Genomic DNA, 20520 nt, shown 5'->3' on the forward strand with positions numbered 1-20520 from the left:
GCACCTGCGACTGCATGACAAGGATCGCTCAGCTTGAGGGCAGATAACCGGATGCAACTATATGTGTACTGTCACGTCTTATGGCTGTGTTTTCTATGTTCCCCCTCCCTTTTTTTCTTACAGGTTCATAAAAAGCGTTCAGTAATCTGGAAGGTATTAACCTTGGAACCATGAGTAACTCGGTCCTATTCTGAGACCATAGGTTAGGGTGTGCCTTAGTGTGTGCATACCGCCATGGTCTCCGGTCCTGACAAAAGCCTTGCAATTAGCATTAAGGGGCTGAAACATGTAGACCCGACTTCTTAACTTTGGATGTGCCTGAGCAATATACTCAGCCGTAGCATCCAAAACCTATTTTTAACCTGGCCTTACTCTCAACCTAATAAAAATTTCTTTAGGAAGCAGTAAAACCATTTTAATCTCACTTTATGCACCAGCACTGTCACCCAAAAAACCCCACTCCGCTGTAATCAGGCGTTGTAGCACACCGTAGTGGCACTCGGCCTCTCTGGTGGGGGCCCAATGATGAAGCATGTCACCAACTAAGTTGGTGAGTGAGGGCTCTTTTTAATAAACATGAGTGATCCCTGTTGAAAGCCTTTGACTTTCTAGCTTCACTCTTCTGCTGTTTATTTGACTCTTTCCACAATGTCAGAACAAATCTAATTTTTGATCATATTCCACAATGTCAGATTTGATCTCATTCCCTAGCCCAGTGTGTTACAATGTCTGCTGAGGAGTTCTTCTGTGTGATTATCTTTTTAGTAATCTATCGTTGCACAATGAACTGTAGCTTTAGGTCTACATATAAGACATCATATCCACCTGTCATCCGTGTCAAATGTCTAAGTCCTTTATAAGAATCACCATGGGTCAATCATCGGTTTTCCCTAGACTCTAGGGTTCAGGATGCAGAGAGTGAGTCTGCTTGGTCAATCAATCAATTAATCAATCAGGGTTGGTAAAGCGCAACTACTCACCCGTGAGGGTCTCAAGGTGCTGTGGGAGAAGAGGAGGGCTCCGTTCAGTGCTAGGGTCAGACCAAAAGCCAGGTCTTGTTGTCCTTCTTGAACTAGGGCAATGTGGAAGAATGCTGGAAGTGGACGGGGAGGGTGTTCCAGACTTTGGCTGTGAGGTAGGAAAAGGACTTTCCTCCCATTCTTGTTGATGTGTGGACGGTGGCCAGAGAGAGCTGGGCTGATCTGAGGCGTCTTTTGGGTGTGTGGAAGGATGGGCTGCTGATCAGGTATGTGGGTCTGGTGTTGTGAATGGCCTTGAATGGGTGGGCAAGGTTATTCTTCTTTCAATTGGAAGCCAGTGGAGATCATGGAGGTTTTGCGTGATGTGACTGCAACAGGGAATGTCGAAGATCAATCTGGCTGCGGCGGTCTGGAGAGTCTGGAGTTTGCAAAGGAGTTTCTTGTTGATTTTGGCGTAGAGAGCGTTACCGTAGTCCAGTCTGCTGCTGATGAGTGCATGTGTGACCGTTTTTCTGGATTTGTTGGGATCCATCTGAAAGTCTTTTGAAACATGCAGAGGGTGTTGAAGCAGGTTGATGATATGGCATTGATCTGGTGGTTCATTGTGAGCGATGAGTCTAGTATGATGCTGAGGTTTTATGCGTGGTCCGTCGGGTGGGAGGATTTCTAAGGTTCGAGGGCCACCAGAAGTCGTTCCATGTGGAGGGGGTGGAGCCAAGGATGAGGACTTCTGTCTTTTCTGAGTTGAGTTTCAGGCAGCTGTTCTTCATCCAAGTGGCGAAGGCTTTCAACCGTTCTTAGACATTGTGTTTGGTGATGTTGGGTTCGTGGGGGAGAGGATCAGCTGGGTGTTGTCGGCGATCAGCTGGGTGTCGTCGGCTTGATAACAGATTTACTAAAAAAGTTAAAAACTGCTCAACACTCGCAATATGCTTTCCGGAGAACCACATAATGGTCATGTTTCTGTAGCGTTTTCTTGGTTGCATGCATGAAAGACTGTGTATCCAAGACTTTACTAAGGTTTAGGGGATGGCTCCATTGGCAGTGGAGGGTAATTTGTTCTAAATCATTTGGCCTTAACACCAGTATAGTTGGTATTTTCTGTAGGAATGTAAAGTCAGTCAAAACATGAATTAATGTTACTCGCATTCTTTTGCTACTCGTTGAAAACTTTAAGTTTGCCTATAAAGTGCATTTTGTAGTAAGAGTGGATGGAGAAAAAATAGGTTTTGGACATCCAAGCAGACAGCCATGATTCTCTACCTCTAGTGGACTGGCATTGTGTGGAAAATGCACTAACTTAATACAGTGAGTGGAGACCTCACGTCTCACTCACTGTGAGGCTCAGACATTTGGAGATGATATTCAGTCTCAGTCACAGATGGGTCGATTCCACACCTTCTGCAAAGGGCTATATGTATATGTATATGGTGGGCGTCTGCATAGCCAATGTCCTTCTGCTGCAACTGCCCTTTCCAACGCTGTATTGGGTGTTGTGATTGGTGCTGTGGTTCCTGAGATTACCCGCCTCAAAGGTTTGGGCTCTCTCTTTATTATATTAGTATAGATAATTCTGATATTACCTCCATACAGGCATGGTGAATTTGGCGCACCTGTCCTATATGTGGTATTGGCCTCACCTCACCCGGTGAACACTCAGGTGTATGAGGCCCCTCCCTCTCCGTCGGTGCCTCGGACTTCACCACTGTGTGTGGGAGGTCTTCTTTTCGGTACCCTAACTAACATTATAAGGTATATGCTTGACTTGGGCTGTCTCTCTTTCTTTTCTATATTTGTGTGGACCACCAGATTTTTGTGTAGTTTGAATGGATAACATTCCCAGGATGTGGAGGGGCTGGTAGTTAATAAGCAAGAAGTGGGATTTGTAAGTCTGGTAAAGGAGCAGTTATCAAGGAAATTGGTAAAGGGGATAAGTCATGAGGAATCAAGCAGTGGGCAGGGGGAGGCACTAGGCTCGCCTACTTCTTCCACAGCTAAAATAAGGGTAGGTGTAGAATCAGTGCATGCATTAGTATGCTTTGTATGGATATATGTAGATTGTAACAGCCAATGGTACAAAGATGTGTTTTTAAGTATCATTCAGCCTCATCATTAAGGTACCTTTTTACAACTTCATCCTGCATCCTCCCGCTCTAAAAGTAGCCGCATGGCCTTGATGGGCTGCATGTGCGGATGGTCCATGCACCTCGTGGTTTGCGCCTTTTGCATCAGGAGTTAGTAATAATACGCAGTCTGGACAAATAATAATGTTAAAATGCTTTGATTTTTCCCTGTTGCAGATATGATGGTTTCTTCTTCCTGACCGACCCTCTAGAGTTCATTGAGACCCACTGGCCCGATGACCCAGAATGGCAGCTGCTGCAGCCCCTGGTGTCCTTCCAAGAGTTTGAGCAAAGAGCCTTTAAAACATCCGAATTTTTCAAGCTTCATCTTTACATCCTTTCTCCGGAGACTTCCCTCGTGAGGACAGGTGAATATGACAGCAGAAAACCTAAACATGGCTCCCCTCTTGTTTCCAAGAAATGCAGGGGCATTCTTAGTTCATTTCTGATACAATATATTTGAAGCCAATTCCTCTTAAATGTCCTTTTATTCATGCAATCGGTTTCAAAGCTATACATAACAGATGTTACTATTACCCAATTTATTGGTACTCAATTACCTGGCATTCGAAAATCTAACTCGTCACCTGATGCTCACCGCAAGTTTCTGTGCCAAGCGTTCCATTGGTGATGCAAACCAGTCCACCAACACATTCACATCTTTGAATTTCCAGATTTCATGTATGGTACTATATTACAAAAAGTGAGTAAAAAAAATAGCTTTTTTAATCAGTTTGAACTTTTATACTGGTTTTTCAATTTTGTTGTGGATGTAATATGTAGCTTTTATGATTCACGTTGTGAATTCGAATAAAGCTTATTTTGACTTGACTTGAGTGAAACATCCTGTGGGCCACACACTCCATTAATTACAGTCGCAGGTGAGCACTAGTGCAGAGCCAGGTACTCTTAGGGAGAAATGTAGTCCCCGAAGATGATGGGCTGCACTGTGTTATGAGGAGAAAGAATCACAGAGTCAAATCTACTAAGATGAGGTGCTGCGGCTGGCTTCCCCAGACCTGGTGAACAAACAGACTGCAAAGAACCGCACACACAGCTTTGCACTATGATGAAAAGGTTTGTGTGTGATGTCTAACTTAGGCATTGTATTGAAAGGGCCTCATTCCATTACAAAATCTTATACTTAGACTAACTTCAAAATGTTTCACAAATTGGTTGCTGGCTACACAGTGCGGCACACATTCAGTGTGGTAAAATCTAAGAGAAATACAAACTTTTCTCCTTGCTAACTCTTGACCCATGAAGGCGTTATTTTATTGGCAAAGCCCTCTCAGTCAAATTTAGTAAATAGGGCTTTGGATGAAAAATGATTGGGGGTAGCGTGGGAGAGCCCGTCTACCACCCAGGGGACACCCACTTGGCACAAAATAGCATCAAGCGACATTGACATTGCGTTTAGGACTACTTTGCAGCACAAAAAAAAGTTTTGGACTAGAAAGTGAACGTTGTCCTGCTTTGCTTAACTTTTCATGAGTTCCTGCGGTGCAAGTGCTTACAAATGTGCCCCATAATTCCTTACCTGTTGTCCATAACTGACCACAAGCACTGGCCCTTTTCTGCCAGCAGGGGCGGCCTTAGGCATGTGCAAGCTGTGCACCTGCACAGGGCCACCAGACCCTAGGGGCCACCACATCAATAAATATCCTTAATATAATAATCCTCTGAGAATGGATACATATTTGTGTGGCGGCCCCTGGCAGGGATTTGGTGGCCTTTGGCTCTATTCCACTTCCAAACACCCTGACCCCCCTCTTCACTGGCCTCCGCGCTCCACCCCGCCCAAACCCCCTCTTCCGGGACCCCCTACCTACGCTCCCTGCCCAGGGCCACCAACGACCTAGAGCCGCCCCTGCTGCCAGGAGGGCAGAGATTCAAAGAAATCTCCTGTATATCGAGTTGAAAAGTCTCAATGAAGGCAGGCACAAAAACAAAGTGAGGGCTGTAAATCGGTAAGTAATTATTATTTATTGGAGAGCGACAAGGTCGTGAGTGTCAACAATATTAGCAATATTTGGAATTGTTTTTTACAACGTGGAATATGGTACAAGGTACAGAGATAAAATATAATACATAATGAACGAGTCAGTAATGGATGAATAACGCCATGTTCAGAAGAGAGCATACATCAAGGAGAGGGGAGGCTGGCACTGAATTGAATGAAGTCCAGTTCGTCTCAATTGTCGCTTCGCTAAGACTCCTCTAAGACAGATTCGTCAAAAATGAGAGAAGTTAAAAGACCGAGATTTCCCACACCGATGGTATTCAAACTTGTATTTATTAATTATTACTGTTTTGAAAAGTGCAAACCAGTGGCAGGAGTTGTGCATGATTTACAACATGCTGTATTGAGAAAGGAACAAAACTAAACACACTCGCATGCTGCCATCTAGCGACTAATAACGGCAAGGCGACTCATTTTTTTGCCACTTATGGCGTAGAAGAAGGAAGGTTTTTCGAAAGGGCCAGTAGCTGCTTATCGAAGCCTGCAGCCCAATGTGTGCCCAGAAATGATGCTTTAGTTTGTTAAAAAGAGAGGTAGTGTTGGGCAGCTGTGGGTGCCTCCTCCTTCACTCCATGATGCTCACATGGTCCCATTGCAGGGCTTTAAGTGGGAGATAAAACTGGGGGTCTCACAAGGGGGCGTGGCCCATGTAATTAAGGGCGTGGCTTAAAAATACGTAAACTAAAAGTTTGTTCTTAGCATAGTGTGCCGCCCGACTGGTATTTTGTTGTTTTTGTCATTGCATCCAGATATATGATACAAGAAACATCATACCTACAACAAGTCAAGGCTATTGGCTTTGTCAATTGTTGTTAGTTGCATAAGATAGATAAGCAGGAACTAGGTGTAAGAATGCTCTTCCACCTTTAAATAATGCACACACAACCTCAGTAAGTTGATAACTTCGTTTATTCCCCCGGAGCGCCGGGACACACTCCTGTTCTGACTCGGGTCCGGCTGCTATCTAAAATGGCCGCCCTTCCGGTTCCGGTCTCCACCTACCCGCCAACTAGACCGTCACCACATATCTCCCCCCTTTAGTGTCCTCAACAGTTGAAATACCTGTATAACAAAACAGTCTTACTTGATGCTCAGCTCATCGTAAAGTCCTCAAACTTCTTCGGAGCCCTTACAACTCTGCCAGCTCTGGTTCTCACCACTTCCTTCTCTCTCTCTCCACTGTTCACTTCCCTGACGGCCTTCTGCTCTTCATTTTCTGCATTTCTTCCTTGCTCTGACTCTCCGCTCTTCTTGCTCATCTCCTTCCTGCTTTCCTTCCGATTAGTCTCTTTATTTGTCCCTCTATCTCCTTCTTCCCATGCTTTGTCCTTAGCATTCACTTCCCTCTGCTCTTCTTCTCTCCTTCCATTTCCTGGTCCTTGCATTTCTTCTCCCTGGTCCATAGCTCCATCAGAATCCACTTCCCAGTTAAGGATCTTGTTACATTTGGCCATACGATCTTGTGACCATATCTTGCCATCGCTTAGCAATGCTGACCGGGCATAAGGTTCAATGACCTTGAGTGGTGGCGTGAACTTACTTTCACCCTTTCTTTTCATCGTTGCCACCTTTACCCTCACCCAGTCTCCTTTTTCTATGGTCACTTCTTGTACATTGCGCTTTTTAAACATTAAAACTTGATTAAATATACTATAAAGACGTACAGAAATTCATTCATATGAAAGGTAAAAAAATATCGTCCAGTTATGTGACTGACAGATGCCTAGCTCTGATAACCCATACCCATCCTAAAAATGTTGCCACTCCTATGGACAAGCATTCAGAGGTATTGAATCTTAAAGTCCAGAGTGCCTCCATGCACCCCCTTGTCTTTATCCTTTTGCAAATGGGTTTAAGCCATTTTTGGCGGGGAGCTATGTATGCTGGACAGGCGAAAAAAACATGGCCTATAGATTCTTTTTGATCGTTACACCAAGGGCAATACTCTGTTTGATATCCACGCCATTTGTGTGTATATGACCTAACTGGTAATGAGCCTATCCTAAACTGATGGTAGAGGTTTTCTATCCAAACCTTTAGTAATGTTATCCCAGTAGGGCTCTAGACAGAAATCTACCTTATGGCTCAGGAACAATCCAGTCAGGGTTGCAGATTGTGATGACTTGACAAGTTGTTCTTTTACAGTCGCCCAATACAATAGTTTAAATTCTTGTTTTGACGGAAAAACATTGGGGCATATTACCAAGCAATAGCGATAATTATCGCTATTGCTTGGTTAGAGACAAAAATTTACTGCTGAGCTGCGGCGATTTTTACCGCAAATAAACCTTGGTATTACCAAGGTTTATCGCAAATGCGATAAAAATCGCCGCAATGCATGAATATTGCTGAAAAGTCAGAGATATTCATGCATTACCGAGCTAATGCTCTTAGCCATGTTATCCACCTCCCATTGGATAACATGGCTAAGAACTGCTCAGGGCAGGTGTTAGCTTTTGGAGATATTCGCGCTTAGCGCGAATATCTCCAAAAGTTGGTAATAGGAGATAGCGATGTTAGCGACTGTTTTCAGTCGCTAACATCTTGGCACGCCTACTTTGCATGTCATTAGTGATAAATATCACTGACATGCAAAGTGGGGCCCAAGATGGTAGCTATCTCCTACTAGCTGTCGCTAACTGGTGTTAGCGATAGCTAGGTAATAGGGAGATAATTTTATCTCCGCTTTCTTGGCTTTTAAAGCCAAAAAAGCGGAGATAAACCCCCTTGATAATATGCCCCATTGTTTCCCGGATGCAAACTTAAGCCCATGTTTTGTAGTGTGGACTTCACTACCCGGAATCACGGGAGGTTACCAGACCCCATAATTGATCTTAGATCCAAGATTTCATTAGCAAATAAGATCAATTCTGGCGTGGTCCAAATGCGTCGCCACAAAGCTACCATCCTATAACATGCTAGATCTTTAATAGAATGGCAGCCCATATCCAAAAGAAGCGGTAATATCGGGGTAGATTGTGGGAGACTAACCAAACTCCGCAAAAACTTGTTTTGAATTTTGTCCAGAGGTGTAAGGTCCACATAACCCCATAGATCTGCACCATAAAGAATTGCGGATCTAATTTTTGCGTTGTATATTTTTATTGCTGGTAAAATCCTTTTGGTGTGTGAGCAACGTTGCTCCTTAACCAAACACCCCGTTAAACGGGTAGATTTCAGACATAAGGCTTTGATCTGTGGCTTCCACCGCAACCTATAATCTAAAACCACTCCCAGATAAGTCATGACATTCACCTGTTCAAGGTCAATGCCATTCATACTGACATGGCTACGTTGTGGCTTATTTTTTGTTGACACCATGAATTTTGTTTTTGAGACATTAATCTCTAAATCATTAGTTTTACGGAAATCCATGAACTTATTTATGGCAGACTGTAACCCCATCTGGGTTTTTGCCAGAATCAACGTGTTGTCTGCGAAAATAAGCAGAGGAAATTTTCTACCTCCTAGAACTGGGGCATCTGTGGCGGTGTCTTCCAGATACTGCACTACTTGATTTATAAAAAGTAGGAATAAGGTGGGAGCAAGCACAGAGCCCTGCCTTACTCCGCAGGTGACCAGATAGGGCTTTAGATAAAAAACTATTGGGGGTAGCGTGGGAGAGCCTGTCTGTTACAGTCAAAGTGTGAAATCCTGCATTCTATAGAATGCCTAGGTAATGTATAGAATGCCTGAAAATGCCTGAAAATCAAACGTCAAAGTATGAAATGATTGATATTTTATACATTGCCTAGGCATTGTATACTTTGCCGGATTGTCTGCCGCCAAAGTATATTATACGCCTAATCCCGCCATTTTATTCCCGCCCGGCAATGTGTGAAATCCGGCATTCTACAGAAGGGTTAGGTAATGTATAGAATGCCTGAAAATCGAACGTCAAAGTATGAAATGATTGATATTTTATACATTGCCTAGGCATTGTATACTTTGCCGGATTGTCTGCCTACAAAGTATATCATACACCTGATCCGGCTTTTCTTAGTGTAACAAGCACTTCAATCTCAGTTCTGCTTTCATTGTTTTCCAGTAAGAATATCCTGTGCTTTATTTCGTAGTTTTGTTCTTTCAGTTTCAAATGCATATCAATGAATAAAGGCTTCTCATCTTGTGCCCTTTTAACACTTTGCGTAAATGGTACTGGTCATTCTGTATAATGCCTAGGAATTGTATAGAATGCCTAGGAAAAGTATGTAACATTTTCACAAAAAACGTATATATCCTAGTTTGCCTCTAAACCATCAGGCATTCTATACATTACCGGGATTTCACACTTTGCCGAATGCCTAGGAATCTCATCTTGTGCCCTTTTAACACTTTGCGTAAATGGTACTGGTCATTCTGTATAATGCCCAGGAATTGTATAGAATGCCTAGGAAAAGTATGTAACATTTTCACCAAAAACTTATCTTTTAAAGTTTGCCGAAATCCATCAGGCATTCTATACAATACCAGGATTTCACACTTTGACTGTAACATGTCTACCACCCAGGGGGCCCCCCCTTGGCGCAAAGTAGCATCGAGCGACATTGACATTGCGTTTAGGACTACTTTGCAGCACAAAAAAAGTTTTGGACTAGAAAGTCAACTTTGTACTGCTTTGCTTAACTTTGCATGACTTTCTGCGGTGCAAGTGTTTATAAATGTGCCCTGTAATTCCTTACCTGTTGTCCATAACTGACCACAAGCACTGGCCCTTGTCTGCCAGGAGGGCAGAAATTCAAAGAAATCTCCTGTATATCGAGTCGAAAAGTCTCAATGAAGGCAGGCACAAAAACAAAGTGAGGGCTGTAAATCGGTAAGTAATTATTATTTATTGGAGAGCGACAAGGTCGTGAGTGTCAACAATATTAGCAATATTTGGAATTGTTTTTAGGTCTCGCCTGTCGATGCGCATGCGCATCGAGCAAGCGAGACTATGGGGGCTTATCCACTCTTTATCCACTGCAAGGAATCGTGGCGATTCCTTGCAGTGCCCGTGACTTTTAAGCTCAATGCGCATGCGCATTGAGCTTAAAAGCACGTGCACGTCCGTCTTGTTTTACCCGCTCCGCCCCCTCCCCTTCCCGCCGTGTCGCATTTCTCCTCCCCCCTCCCCTCTCTTCCCTCCGTCTTGTTTGTTTATTTTTTTTTAAATCCCCACTTCCCCCCTACCCCCCATCAATGCCAACACTGACGCCGTGCTAAAGCCCGCTCTACCTGCTCCGCCCCCTGCTCCGGCCGAGACGCATTTCTCCTCCCTCCTCCCCCCTCCTGGGTCAGGTTACCCTGCTTTCTCTTTCGCTTTTTTTCAACCACATTCCACCATGGACTGGGACTTGGAGGAAAAAGAACTTCCACTACAGGCACATTCAGAAATATCTTGCCACGTTCTGACGTGTTCCCTATATTCAACAATTTGGAATAACATCTCCACCCAATTCAGAAGAACTCGCCTGAAGTTAAACACCTTTTGGTGGGTGAACTGCAATTGGGTATGCCCCTCCTCAGCAGCGCTTATCCCAAACTTTCTCCTAATCCGGTAAGCATTTTACAAAAGCGAGTGCGCCTGCCAGGCTCTGGAATGTTTTGTGTCCACCGTGCCCATGTTTACAGCCTGCGACCGCCATGATGCTTTTCCCCTTCCCACTGCCTTCTTCGCACTTTAGTGAATGAGCATTTTTCCAAAAATAAAAGCAGCCAGATTTCTGACTGGTTTAGGTTAGCAGGGGATCTCGTTCACCACCCTAGGGTTTGAAGAGGGTTGTATGCAAGAGTTAGATTTTTGAATGATGCAAACCTGTTTAATGTGTGCATATCTGTGACGCCTCATTTGAGGCGCGTTGTGATTTTTTTTTTATTCTTGTGCTTGAAGTAAATAGGAGAACATTTATTGGAAATGACACCTGTGTTATCTACTGTAAGCAGAAAACCGGATACCAAGGGAACGGCTGAGCATGAGTGTATAATTAATCATCCTGGCCGCGGGCCTCTCTGCTGCCTCATTCTAGATCTACCTGTATACTGTTGTTTACAGAGGTTGAGAAATTATATTGTCAGATATTATCAGCTCGCTCACGTCCTATATATTTCGCAAGTGGAATTTCAACCTTGTGTTCTCTACGTGAGGAACAATCTGAATTTGGATTCCATGTTTTTCAAATTTCTTTGAAACTTTTATGACTTCAGAGGGTGATTGAAATATCACGCCCCTCTAGCATAAAATATAGGTACATCTTTATATCCATTACCTCGTTTGTGATTGAAGGATGTTTTTGGACACACCTTTGTTTAATCATGTGTATATTTAAAAGTATTTAGTGCAGTTTTATACTGTAGCATGGCCGATCATGTGTTTGCAATTTGGCAGGGAAAACCTTTTTTTCTGTAAGGTCTTACTGCTGAGCTTGATGGTACGTCTTGCAGCTCAGAAACCCACTCACCCTCACTCACCCTCACCCTCAACCCCTCACCCTCACTCACCCTCAACCCCTCCCCCTCAACCCCTCACCCTCACTCACCCTCAACCCCTCACCCTCACTCACCCTCACTCACTCACCCTCAACCCCTCACCCTCAACCCCTCACCCTCAACCCCTCACCCTCAACCCCTCACCCTCAACCCCTCACCCCCTCACCCTCAACCCCTCACTCACCCTCACCCTCACTCTCACTCATCCTCACTCAACCACCCTCAACCCCTCACCCTCAACCCCTCACCCTCAACCCCTCACCCTCACTCACTCACCCTCAACCCCTCACCCTCAAACCCTCACCCTCACTCACCCACCCTCAACCCCTCACCCTCAATCACTCACCCTCAACCCCTCACTCTCACTCACTCACCCTCACTCCCCCTCAACCCCTCCCCCTCGACCCCTCCCCCTCAACCCCTCACCCTCACCCTCACTCACCCTCACTCACCCTCAACCCCTCACTCACCCTCAACCCCTCACTCACCCTCACTCTCACTCATCCTCACTCACCCTCAACCCCTCACCCTCACTCACCCTCACCCTCACTCACCCTCAACCCCTCACCCTCACTCACTCACCCTCCACCCCTCACCCTCAACCCCTCACTCACCCTCACTCTCACTCACCCTCACTCAGCCTCAACTACTCCCCCTCACCCTCACTCACCCAAAACCCCTCACTCACCCTCACCCTCACTCACCCTCAACACCTCACTCACCCTCACCCTCACTCACCCTCACCCTCACTCACCCTCACTCACCCTCAACACCTCACCCTCAACCCCTCACCCTCACTCACCCTCACTCACCCTCACTCACCCTCACCCTCAACCCCTCACCCTCACTCACCCTCACTCACCCTCACCCTCACTCACACTCACCCTCACACAGTGCAATAGTTCTCAGACCATTTCAGTTAGAGCTTTTAGAAATGTTTATGGCTTTTTTTATTTGTAATACTTTAGCATTGGCTACAGGAAACAAAAATGCTAAACATTTACAAAAAAAACCCATAAACAATTCTAAAAGCACTAACTCTAATGGTGCGAGACCTATTGCATTTCCAATGCTTGTTTACAACGTGGAATAGGTTTTATATTTTTTTAGTATGACAATGTACAGAGATAAAATATAATATGTAATCAACGAGTCAGTAATGGATGAATAACGCCATGTTTAGAAGAGAACATACATCAAGGGAAGGGGAGGTTGGCACTGAATTTAATGAAGTCCAGTTCGTCTCAAATGTCGCTTCGCTCAGACTCCTCTAAAAAGACAGATTCGTCAAAAATCAGAGAAGTTAAAAGACCGAGACTTCCCACACCGGTGGTATTCAAACTTGTATTTATTAATTATTACTGTTTTGAATAGTGCAAACCAGCGGCAGGAGGGGCAAGTTAGTTGTGGTAATATACAGCGAAATGTATCATCAGTAAGACAGTTGTGCATGATTTACAACATGCTGTGTTGAGAAAGGAACAAAACTAATCACACTCGCATGCTGCCATCTAGCGACTAATAACGGCAAGGCGACTAATTTTTTGCCACTTGTGGCGTAGAAGAACGAAGGTTTTTCGAAAGGGCCAGTAGCTGTTTATCGAAGCCTGCCGCCTAATGTGTGCCCAGAAATGATGCTCTAGTTGTTTGTTAAAAGAGAGGTAGTGTTGGGCAGTTGTGGGTGCCTCCTCCTTCACTCCATGATGCTCACATGGCCCCTTTGCAGGGCTTTAAGTGGGAGATAAAACTGTGGGTCTCACAAAGGGGCGTGGCCAATGTAATTAAGGGCGTGGCTTAAAAACACGTAAGCTAAAAGTTTGTGCTTAGCATAGTGTGCCGCCCGACTGGTATTTTGTTGTTTCTGTCATTGCATCCAGATATATGATACAATTACCATCATACTTACAACAAGTCAGGACTATTGGCGTTGTCAATGGTTGTTAGTTGCATAAGATAGATAAACAGGAACTATGGCTTGTATATAATATTGAAAAAGATTTCACATAAAGCCCTGGTGACACCACGACAATGTTGCTGCTCCTGAGTTCGAAAAGAGAAGAGAAATCCAGAGAGAAAATGACTCTCTCTTTAAAGGATTTCCTTTCCCCTGTAACGCTCGAAAAAAACGGACCTCCTGTGTCAGGGTCCAAAACAGAGCCCGATAGAGACCCGTTTCAAGGCCTCCTTAAAGAAACTGCTGGTGCTCAGACCCGGTGAGACCCGGCCTATTTAAAGCCCTGCTCCTATGACACCTCCAGTAACAGTCCTTGAAGTCACACTTTCCAATTTGTCTTTCATTCAACAATCCAGATGCGTCACGAAGAGTGCGTCCAATCCCATCGCTTTTTTTCCTGCCTAAAGGCGCTGAGCTAATGCCGGTCCTGGTGATCTTCAACTTACTTTACTTTATATAATGTACATGTGACTCACCCCAGAAACCCCTCCAAGTCCTAGACCAGTTGTGGCGCGTTTCTTCCCTCACATTGATGGTCCAGCCTGGCGCAAGCGGTGTGGAAGGCAGAGCAAAGCACACTTTTGATGTCAGACACTTGGAGGAATAACTTGTGGGGTGCAGTGGTTAATTTGAGGCGGTGGTTATCAGCGTTCGGCACCGCATTTCATTGACAATCTGCCACAAAGTGGCGATGTCTGCCTAATTTACAGATGAGCACAACAACACTTGTATATTAATCCAATATACATTAAAATGGATAATACCTGCCGCCCAAGCCATTCTTATAGCTTTGGGGGCCTAGAACAGTCATAATTGTCACACTTCTGATGTTTTGTAGGTGTGCTAGTACTGTCATTGGCAGCTCTGGCAGGGGGTAGTGCAAGTTGAAGTGGGCTCCTGATGAGAGCCATGGCACTTATTTTGTACTATTCAAGCACTGGCAGAGTGGGCGCTAATTCTAAATACCTGAGATGGATGCTGTGAGGCTGAGGCTTGCACTGGAAAGGACACAGACATTTGTCTACATGTATCATTCAACTGATGCATTATTGTTGAGTGTGCACCAAAGTGGCTACTAAAGTCCTCAGTGCCTGTGGCGTGCAGCAGTATGTGTGGAAGCCAGCTGGCCAACCTATCCCAATGGCCTCTTTCACTCCTGGAGCAGGTGCAGCCAAGCTACTGTAGGCCACATATATGAGATTTTATTAGATCATTCCTTCCACAGTGTTGTTTCTGGTCTCTACCCACCATGGTTGCACTTGCACTATTCCCTGTGTCGTCCCATCATAGGAGCAGAGGGCAATGCTCTTTAATACTTGTTTGTGTTGATGGGCGGAGACGTTTGATTTCAGGGTCAAGGAACACTTTGTTTTGTTGATCACCTTTTGGGCAATACTGGTTTAGTTTTATCCCCAGGTTCCTCGGTTTTGGCTGCTAAAGGCACTTTATTGTTACCTTATTTTTGCCATGCAGAAGTCAACATCCTCCATAAGGCCATCACATCATACAGGGTGTTGGAATGTTTCCCTTTTTTTGGATTTTGGTCCACCTTATTGTAATACAACTATTTGACGTGAAATGGAAGGGGTATGGTGGACCTTATCAAGCATCACGGGGTAATATCATGCTTGACGCCATAGAACATTCAGTTTGCTTCCCAGCAAGAAACCCACATTTCTAAGGACAAAGGTGCTGAGCTCGTCAGGAAATGTAGCTCCTGCTCCACCAGGGTTGTGCTACATAGGGTCAGGCAAGGCGTTACATTTAAGAGCTCGTCCATGCCCATTAGCAAGGAGGGCGGGTAGGTTGTGATGGAGGAATGTCTAGAATGTAGCTGTAAGAAAGTGTATTATTATTTGGGTGGGTGACTGCCCACCTCAAGGAACAGTAACACGTCTTGTCAGTGTGAACCTTCAAAGTCACTAATTTCACCTGAGCTCAGCCCCCAGGTAGCTATGCAACAGAGCAGACATGAGTAACTTAGTGCAATGTATTTATGCAGTACCAAAACCGTATTTCAGTCAAAAACATGAGCAGTAAAAATCCCAAATCAAATTAGAAAAATAGATGATGAACAAAATCACACCAAAATGACAAAAAACTAATGTTGTAAGTAAAAGCAGCACCTAAAAGCACTAAATGCCAGTGATAGTCAATGGAAGCCGTATAGCGGAACCAAAGTACAATTTCAGGTCGACCGTTATGAAACTCGGGTTTGATACAACAAGTTGATTGGTCCCGGGGAAAGTCTGGATGTTAAAAGTTTGAAAAAGCTTCTAAGTGTCACCTCAGAAAGGGACTATGCCACTTCTTGAAGAAAAAAAAGGACATTTCTTCTAAGTCCCAACACAGAATGGGACTGTCAATTTTTGGAAAAAAAATCCTCCCCACTTGGAACGCTACTGAAATTGTAACTGCCGCTATGACACCAAAAGCCTGAAGCAGGTGGATCACGTTGGCGCTGTGGGAATTTGGAGATTTCTCGCTGAACATTTTGTAAGTCCCAGTGCAGAAAGGTACAAAGTCTTTTTTTTCAGAGGTGCTGAGATCTCCTAATAGAACAAAGCTGGTTGGATATTTTTCTTGGCAGAACCGCTAAAGCTCTTTCACCCTGGAGGAAAAGTTACAGAAGTTTTCAAACTTTCTTCTTTTGCCAAAACAACCACAGGAGTACACTCCTAAGGTCCTCAGGAATGCAAGAGAAAGCACTTTGAAGACTTTTTAAAATGTCAGGCAGAGGCCAACTGCAAATTCCAGGTCCAGTTGCCACTGGTAATGTTATGTAATTAAAATGTATAAAGCGCGGCTGTTACCCTAAGGTTTCCTGGTTAAGAGGACTTCATGGAAAATGCCTCTTAAAGTTTTATTTGTCTTTTAGGCTCCATGAGAGGTTAGCCAACTGAACCTAACAAAAAGAGGGACAGGGAGGGCTGTTTTACGGGGCCCAGCGTACGTGCCCCGACGTTAGTAGACCAAAAAAGAAAGTACGCAGTTCCCCAGTATTAAAAGTTGACAGATGGAACCAAGTGAGTGAAGGCACAGAGGAGGGGAACACTCCTTGTTGGAACTAGAGTCTTCACACACCCAGCAAGCTAGGTGTCATGCTTCATCATATGGGCTCGCTCCTCGTCGGGTCGGTGGTGCAATACCCGACGGGCACCCATAAACAGGCTCTTTAGCGGAGATCTTTTGTTCCTGCCGTATGGTGCCGTGGGTGTGAGGGCCCTAGGGAAGGAAGGGGACGGTGTAGATGTGTATGGGTGGTTAAAATAGGTTGGGTTGTCCACAGTGGAATTTTTAATAGAGTTGTAACCCACCTTGCTAAAAGCAGAAAGAGCGGCTGCTCTCTGGCTTAAGGGTCCAGGGGAGCAGGGTCCTACTCTATATCAATGGTCGACATGTTTCATGCAATGTGTTCTAATCGATACAGTGCATTTCATCAGGACCAAATAACTATCTACACTAAGTGATAAGGGTGAAGGGTGTCTACCTACCACTAATCAGTGTGCGAGCACGGAGTCCCGCCAAGGCTAGTGGAATCCGGCTACTAAGAAGCGCCTGCTTCAACGGTTTCCCTGGCAGTTGACTCCTCACAGTGGTTGTCCTGTCCTCGTCCCCGTTGGGACCAGCGCTGGAGACCTACCCCTACGCCGTCGCCGGGAAGCCAACTGACCCTTGGAATCTACTTCTTTGTCCTGGGTACAAGCAGAGACAGCGACAGTCCTTCAGGTCTCTTCTCGGGTCCCAGACAACATGTGCAGTCCTCTTCTGACCTTTCACAGGCCCAGAAAGTGTTCTTAAGATGGTGCCATGGGGTGCCACATAAATAGTTGTCACTAATTAATGGATGGGAAGGACTACTGACTCCTCTTTGAATAATAGGGTGAAGTTCCCAGGGGCAACCATCCCACTCTTGCAGCGGTTCCTGTTTGCCCTACTGCAAACAATCCCACAGTGTAACTTATTCCAAAAAATCCAAGATGGGAAAACCCTTCCCCACTTGTGCAGAGCCTGTGAGCCCACGTTGAGGTGTAGACAAGGTAATGAGCAGTCTCTTCTCTGTGGCTCCTCAAAACCGATTCTGGGATTAGCTTTCCTCCCACTGACTGAGGACAACGGCTGAGCTTTTCCAGGTGTCACCTGACATTTACTTGTGACAGTTCAGGTCCCTTTGAAATAAAATATGTTTTAGGATCATCTCACTGCTCCCATAAAAATGTTCATGCTCTAGGAGCAGTTTTCACACCTCATTAAGGTCAAGCACTTGATTGACAGCTGCTGGAGAAATAATATAAATTAGCCTCTAAGAACATCAGGAGGGAAATAGTAAATCCTAAATCCTTTTTGAATAATTATTAGAAATCCAACTTTGTCAGACACCCTACTTTGTGGGCAACAAGGTGGACTGAGGGGTGATTTAATAATATTTCAAAGCAGGGTTTACCGCCTGACAGGTTTGACAGTAGGTTTTTGGCTGCTGCGGCTAGGTTACTCATTGTAGCCCTAAAGCGTATTTTTTGTTTGCCAACCCTGTTGATCGCACAATACGTGCTGCAGTCCACAAGTGGAGTTTAACTTCCAGGGCCTGCATGCATTTTCTACACCATATACTGCAGACAAGATAAATGTTCTAATCAGGGGCAAGACAATTTAATCATTTTTAAAAAGGAGCACAGACACTTTACGCCTAGTTAGCAGCGGTAAAGTGACAGAGTTCTCAAGCAAATAAAACAAACAGAGCAGATAGGACAAAAATTGGAGGGAGCATCATGCAAAAGACAGTCATTTTCTACAAGAACCACCTCTGCTTGATTAATGTGTATGACCAAATGTTGTGGTCTTTGCATCAATGGACTCTCAAGATCCAGGCTAAATTTAAAGGTCAAAATAAGGCATTTGGAAACCAATAGTGTACCCAGTGATGCACTGTACACTTAGGTAAGGGTGGGCAGGACAAGGCATGCAGTACAGATGCTTAATGTCCTGGACAATTTTGCCTATCTTGCCAGAAACACTATAAGCAGAAGAAATCCAACGTGTCATTGGCATGTGGCTAATCAGTAATAAGTCATCTCGGTCGGGGATAGCAGCTGTGAACGCATGTTTGGTCCCAATGTTTGCTTTCAAGAGGGTATCATTGTTATGTTTTCAAAATATTATAGTTTACAGTCAAATAAACTATTTCTTCCTCAATCAGAAGCAGTAAATAACTTTCTAGTGAAAGCCCGCTCCCACAACAAACACGCACAATAATTAAATCCTTAGCGGTTCCCATCACAAATGAGGATGAGCCATAAAATTCAAATTATAGGATCAAAACTTTGGACATCAAAAGGCTTCCCACTGGATTTTACGACTCCCACACAGGTCTACTATCAAACCTACAATTGTAGATACACACATGTATGACTTGGAGTCTGACCACATGATTGTAGGAGGCACCAAATCTGGATTACATGAAGGGTAGGTGCTAGTACAAAGGGATGCCAACCACACGACCCACCATTGGTGTGATTTAACTGCACCAAGCGAGCAACATTAGATATTTCATATACAGACAATGTCCTGCTCTCTGTAAAATATTGCATGATATTGAAGACAGTTGGTAACCTTAGATGGATCTCAGACTTTAGAGTCAACTGGAATATATCCGGCTTCTTCCCGCTCAGTCCGGCTTTGATGTGGATGTTGACGTCAGTGGACCCCTCGTGTTTGGTGTGTGTAGCCCATGGGTCCCACCTGTTCAGTCCAGCATGTTTTTTTCACTTTTAACTCCCTGGATTTTGGATCTTTACTTTGAGTGAGTCTCACTGCCTGAGTCTCACTCGCTATAAATTCATGGTCAGTGGACTGAGCGTGTTCACCACATGTATGAGATAAGGGCGCTGCTGTGCAGCTAGGATACAGGGCACTGGGCTGGCTGCGTGTGAATATGTGTGCACATGTATGTGTGCGGGCTGCACCTGTGAGACTGGCATTGTGCGCAGCCCAGTATTTGTGCACAGATACCCTATCATAGGAAGCACTCTGCAAGTATTGGTGCTGAACTGGGTCAGGCCTTGTAATACAAGACGTCATTCACAGTGTAGGTCGATAGAGCTTAATGGAAAATCTGTAGTGATTTCACTGAGAATACATATGGGCAAAATCTGCTCTAAAGAGCAGTTTTGCTCCACTTATGCCTACACGGTCCAGCAAAGTATCAATCTGGGGGTAAAACATGCACCCCAAGTTTGAATGTACGGTTCCTAAAACACTATATTCATATCTTATGGGACTTTAGGAATAGACCTCTGCTCTAAGGCCAGTGGCGCTGACCCCCTGTTTGCCCCCTGAAGATGCATCGAGAAATGACTTGACCTTCAATACTCCCCCGCAGAGGCTCTACAAGACAGGCAGGAGGGTCTCGGGCCTGGGAGGGTGGGCAAGAGGGTGTTCTCCGGGCTGGTTCAAGATGCCCCCACAAGCATGAGAGAAGCACCAGGCAGAGGTGAAGGCTGGTGGAGAGAGCCAATAAATCTAGCTCCCCACAGAAGGCACCTCTTTAGAGGCCAGGTGGCCTATCAGAAATGCTCCTGGCATCTGGGTCTGGCCACCAGGAGCAAAATGTGCCCAAGAGGAAGAAAACATGCCCAACAGGATCTGGGGTATGTTTCCTCAAAGATTTACTGTTGAAAATTAGAAGAACGTGTGTGTAGCCCTCTAGTGCAGGTTCAAAGGAACCCATCAGAGTGGGCCAGGGCGCAGGGGTTGGTGTCAAGGTATTTTTGTAACGTATGGGGAGAGTGTAGTGCGTGGAGCACCCTTCCCTGAGCCACTTTTAGCCCCGGACACCCCAGAGCGCAATACAATTATGGAGTGCCTGGAGAATGCGTCCCCCGCCACAACGGAAGCAAGGGTGGCTGGGTGTGTTGTGCACCCCCATGCCCGTGTCTGAGGGGGGTGGGCCATGTCGGCCAATCCCCTCCTTGC

General features: G+C 45.0%; 1 protein-coding gene across 1 annotated transcript in view; it reads left to right on the top strand.

The window, feature by feature from the left end:
* LOC147669145 (kyphoscoliosis peptidase-like) overlaps positions 1 to 20520 on the top strand; it is a 128982-nt gene that overhangs the window by 68214 nt on the left and 40248 nt on the right. Inside the window, exon 5 of the mRNA XM_086948195.1 lies at positions 3281 to 3471. Within this exon, the coding sequence (XP_086804321.1) occupies positions 3281 to 3471 (191 nt within the window). The remainder of the gene's footprint in view (positions 1 to 3280; positions 3472 to 20520) is intronic.

This window comes from Lissotriton vulgaris, unplaced genomic scaffold (genome assembly GCF_964263255.1).
Source record: "Lissotriton vulgaris unplaced genomic scaffold, aLisVul1.2 SCAFFOLD_3715, whole genome shotgun sequence".
Classification (NCBI taxonomy): domain Eukaryota; kingdom Metazoa; phylum Chordata; class Amphibia; order Caudata; family Salamandridae; genus Lissotriton; species Lissotriton vulgaris.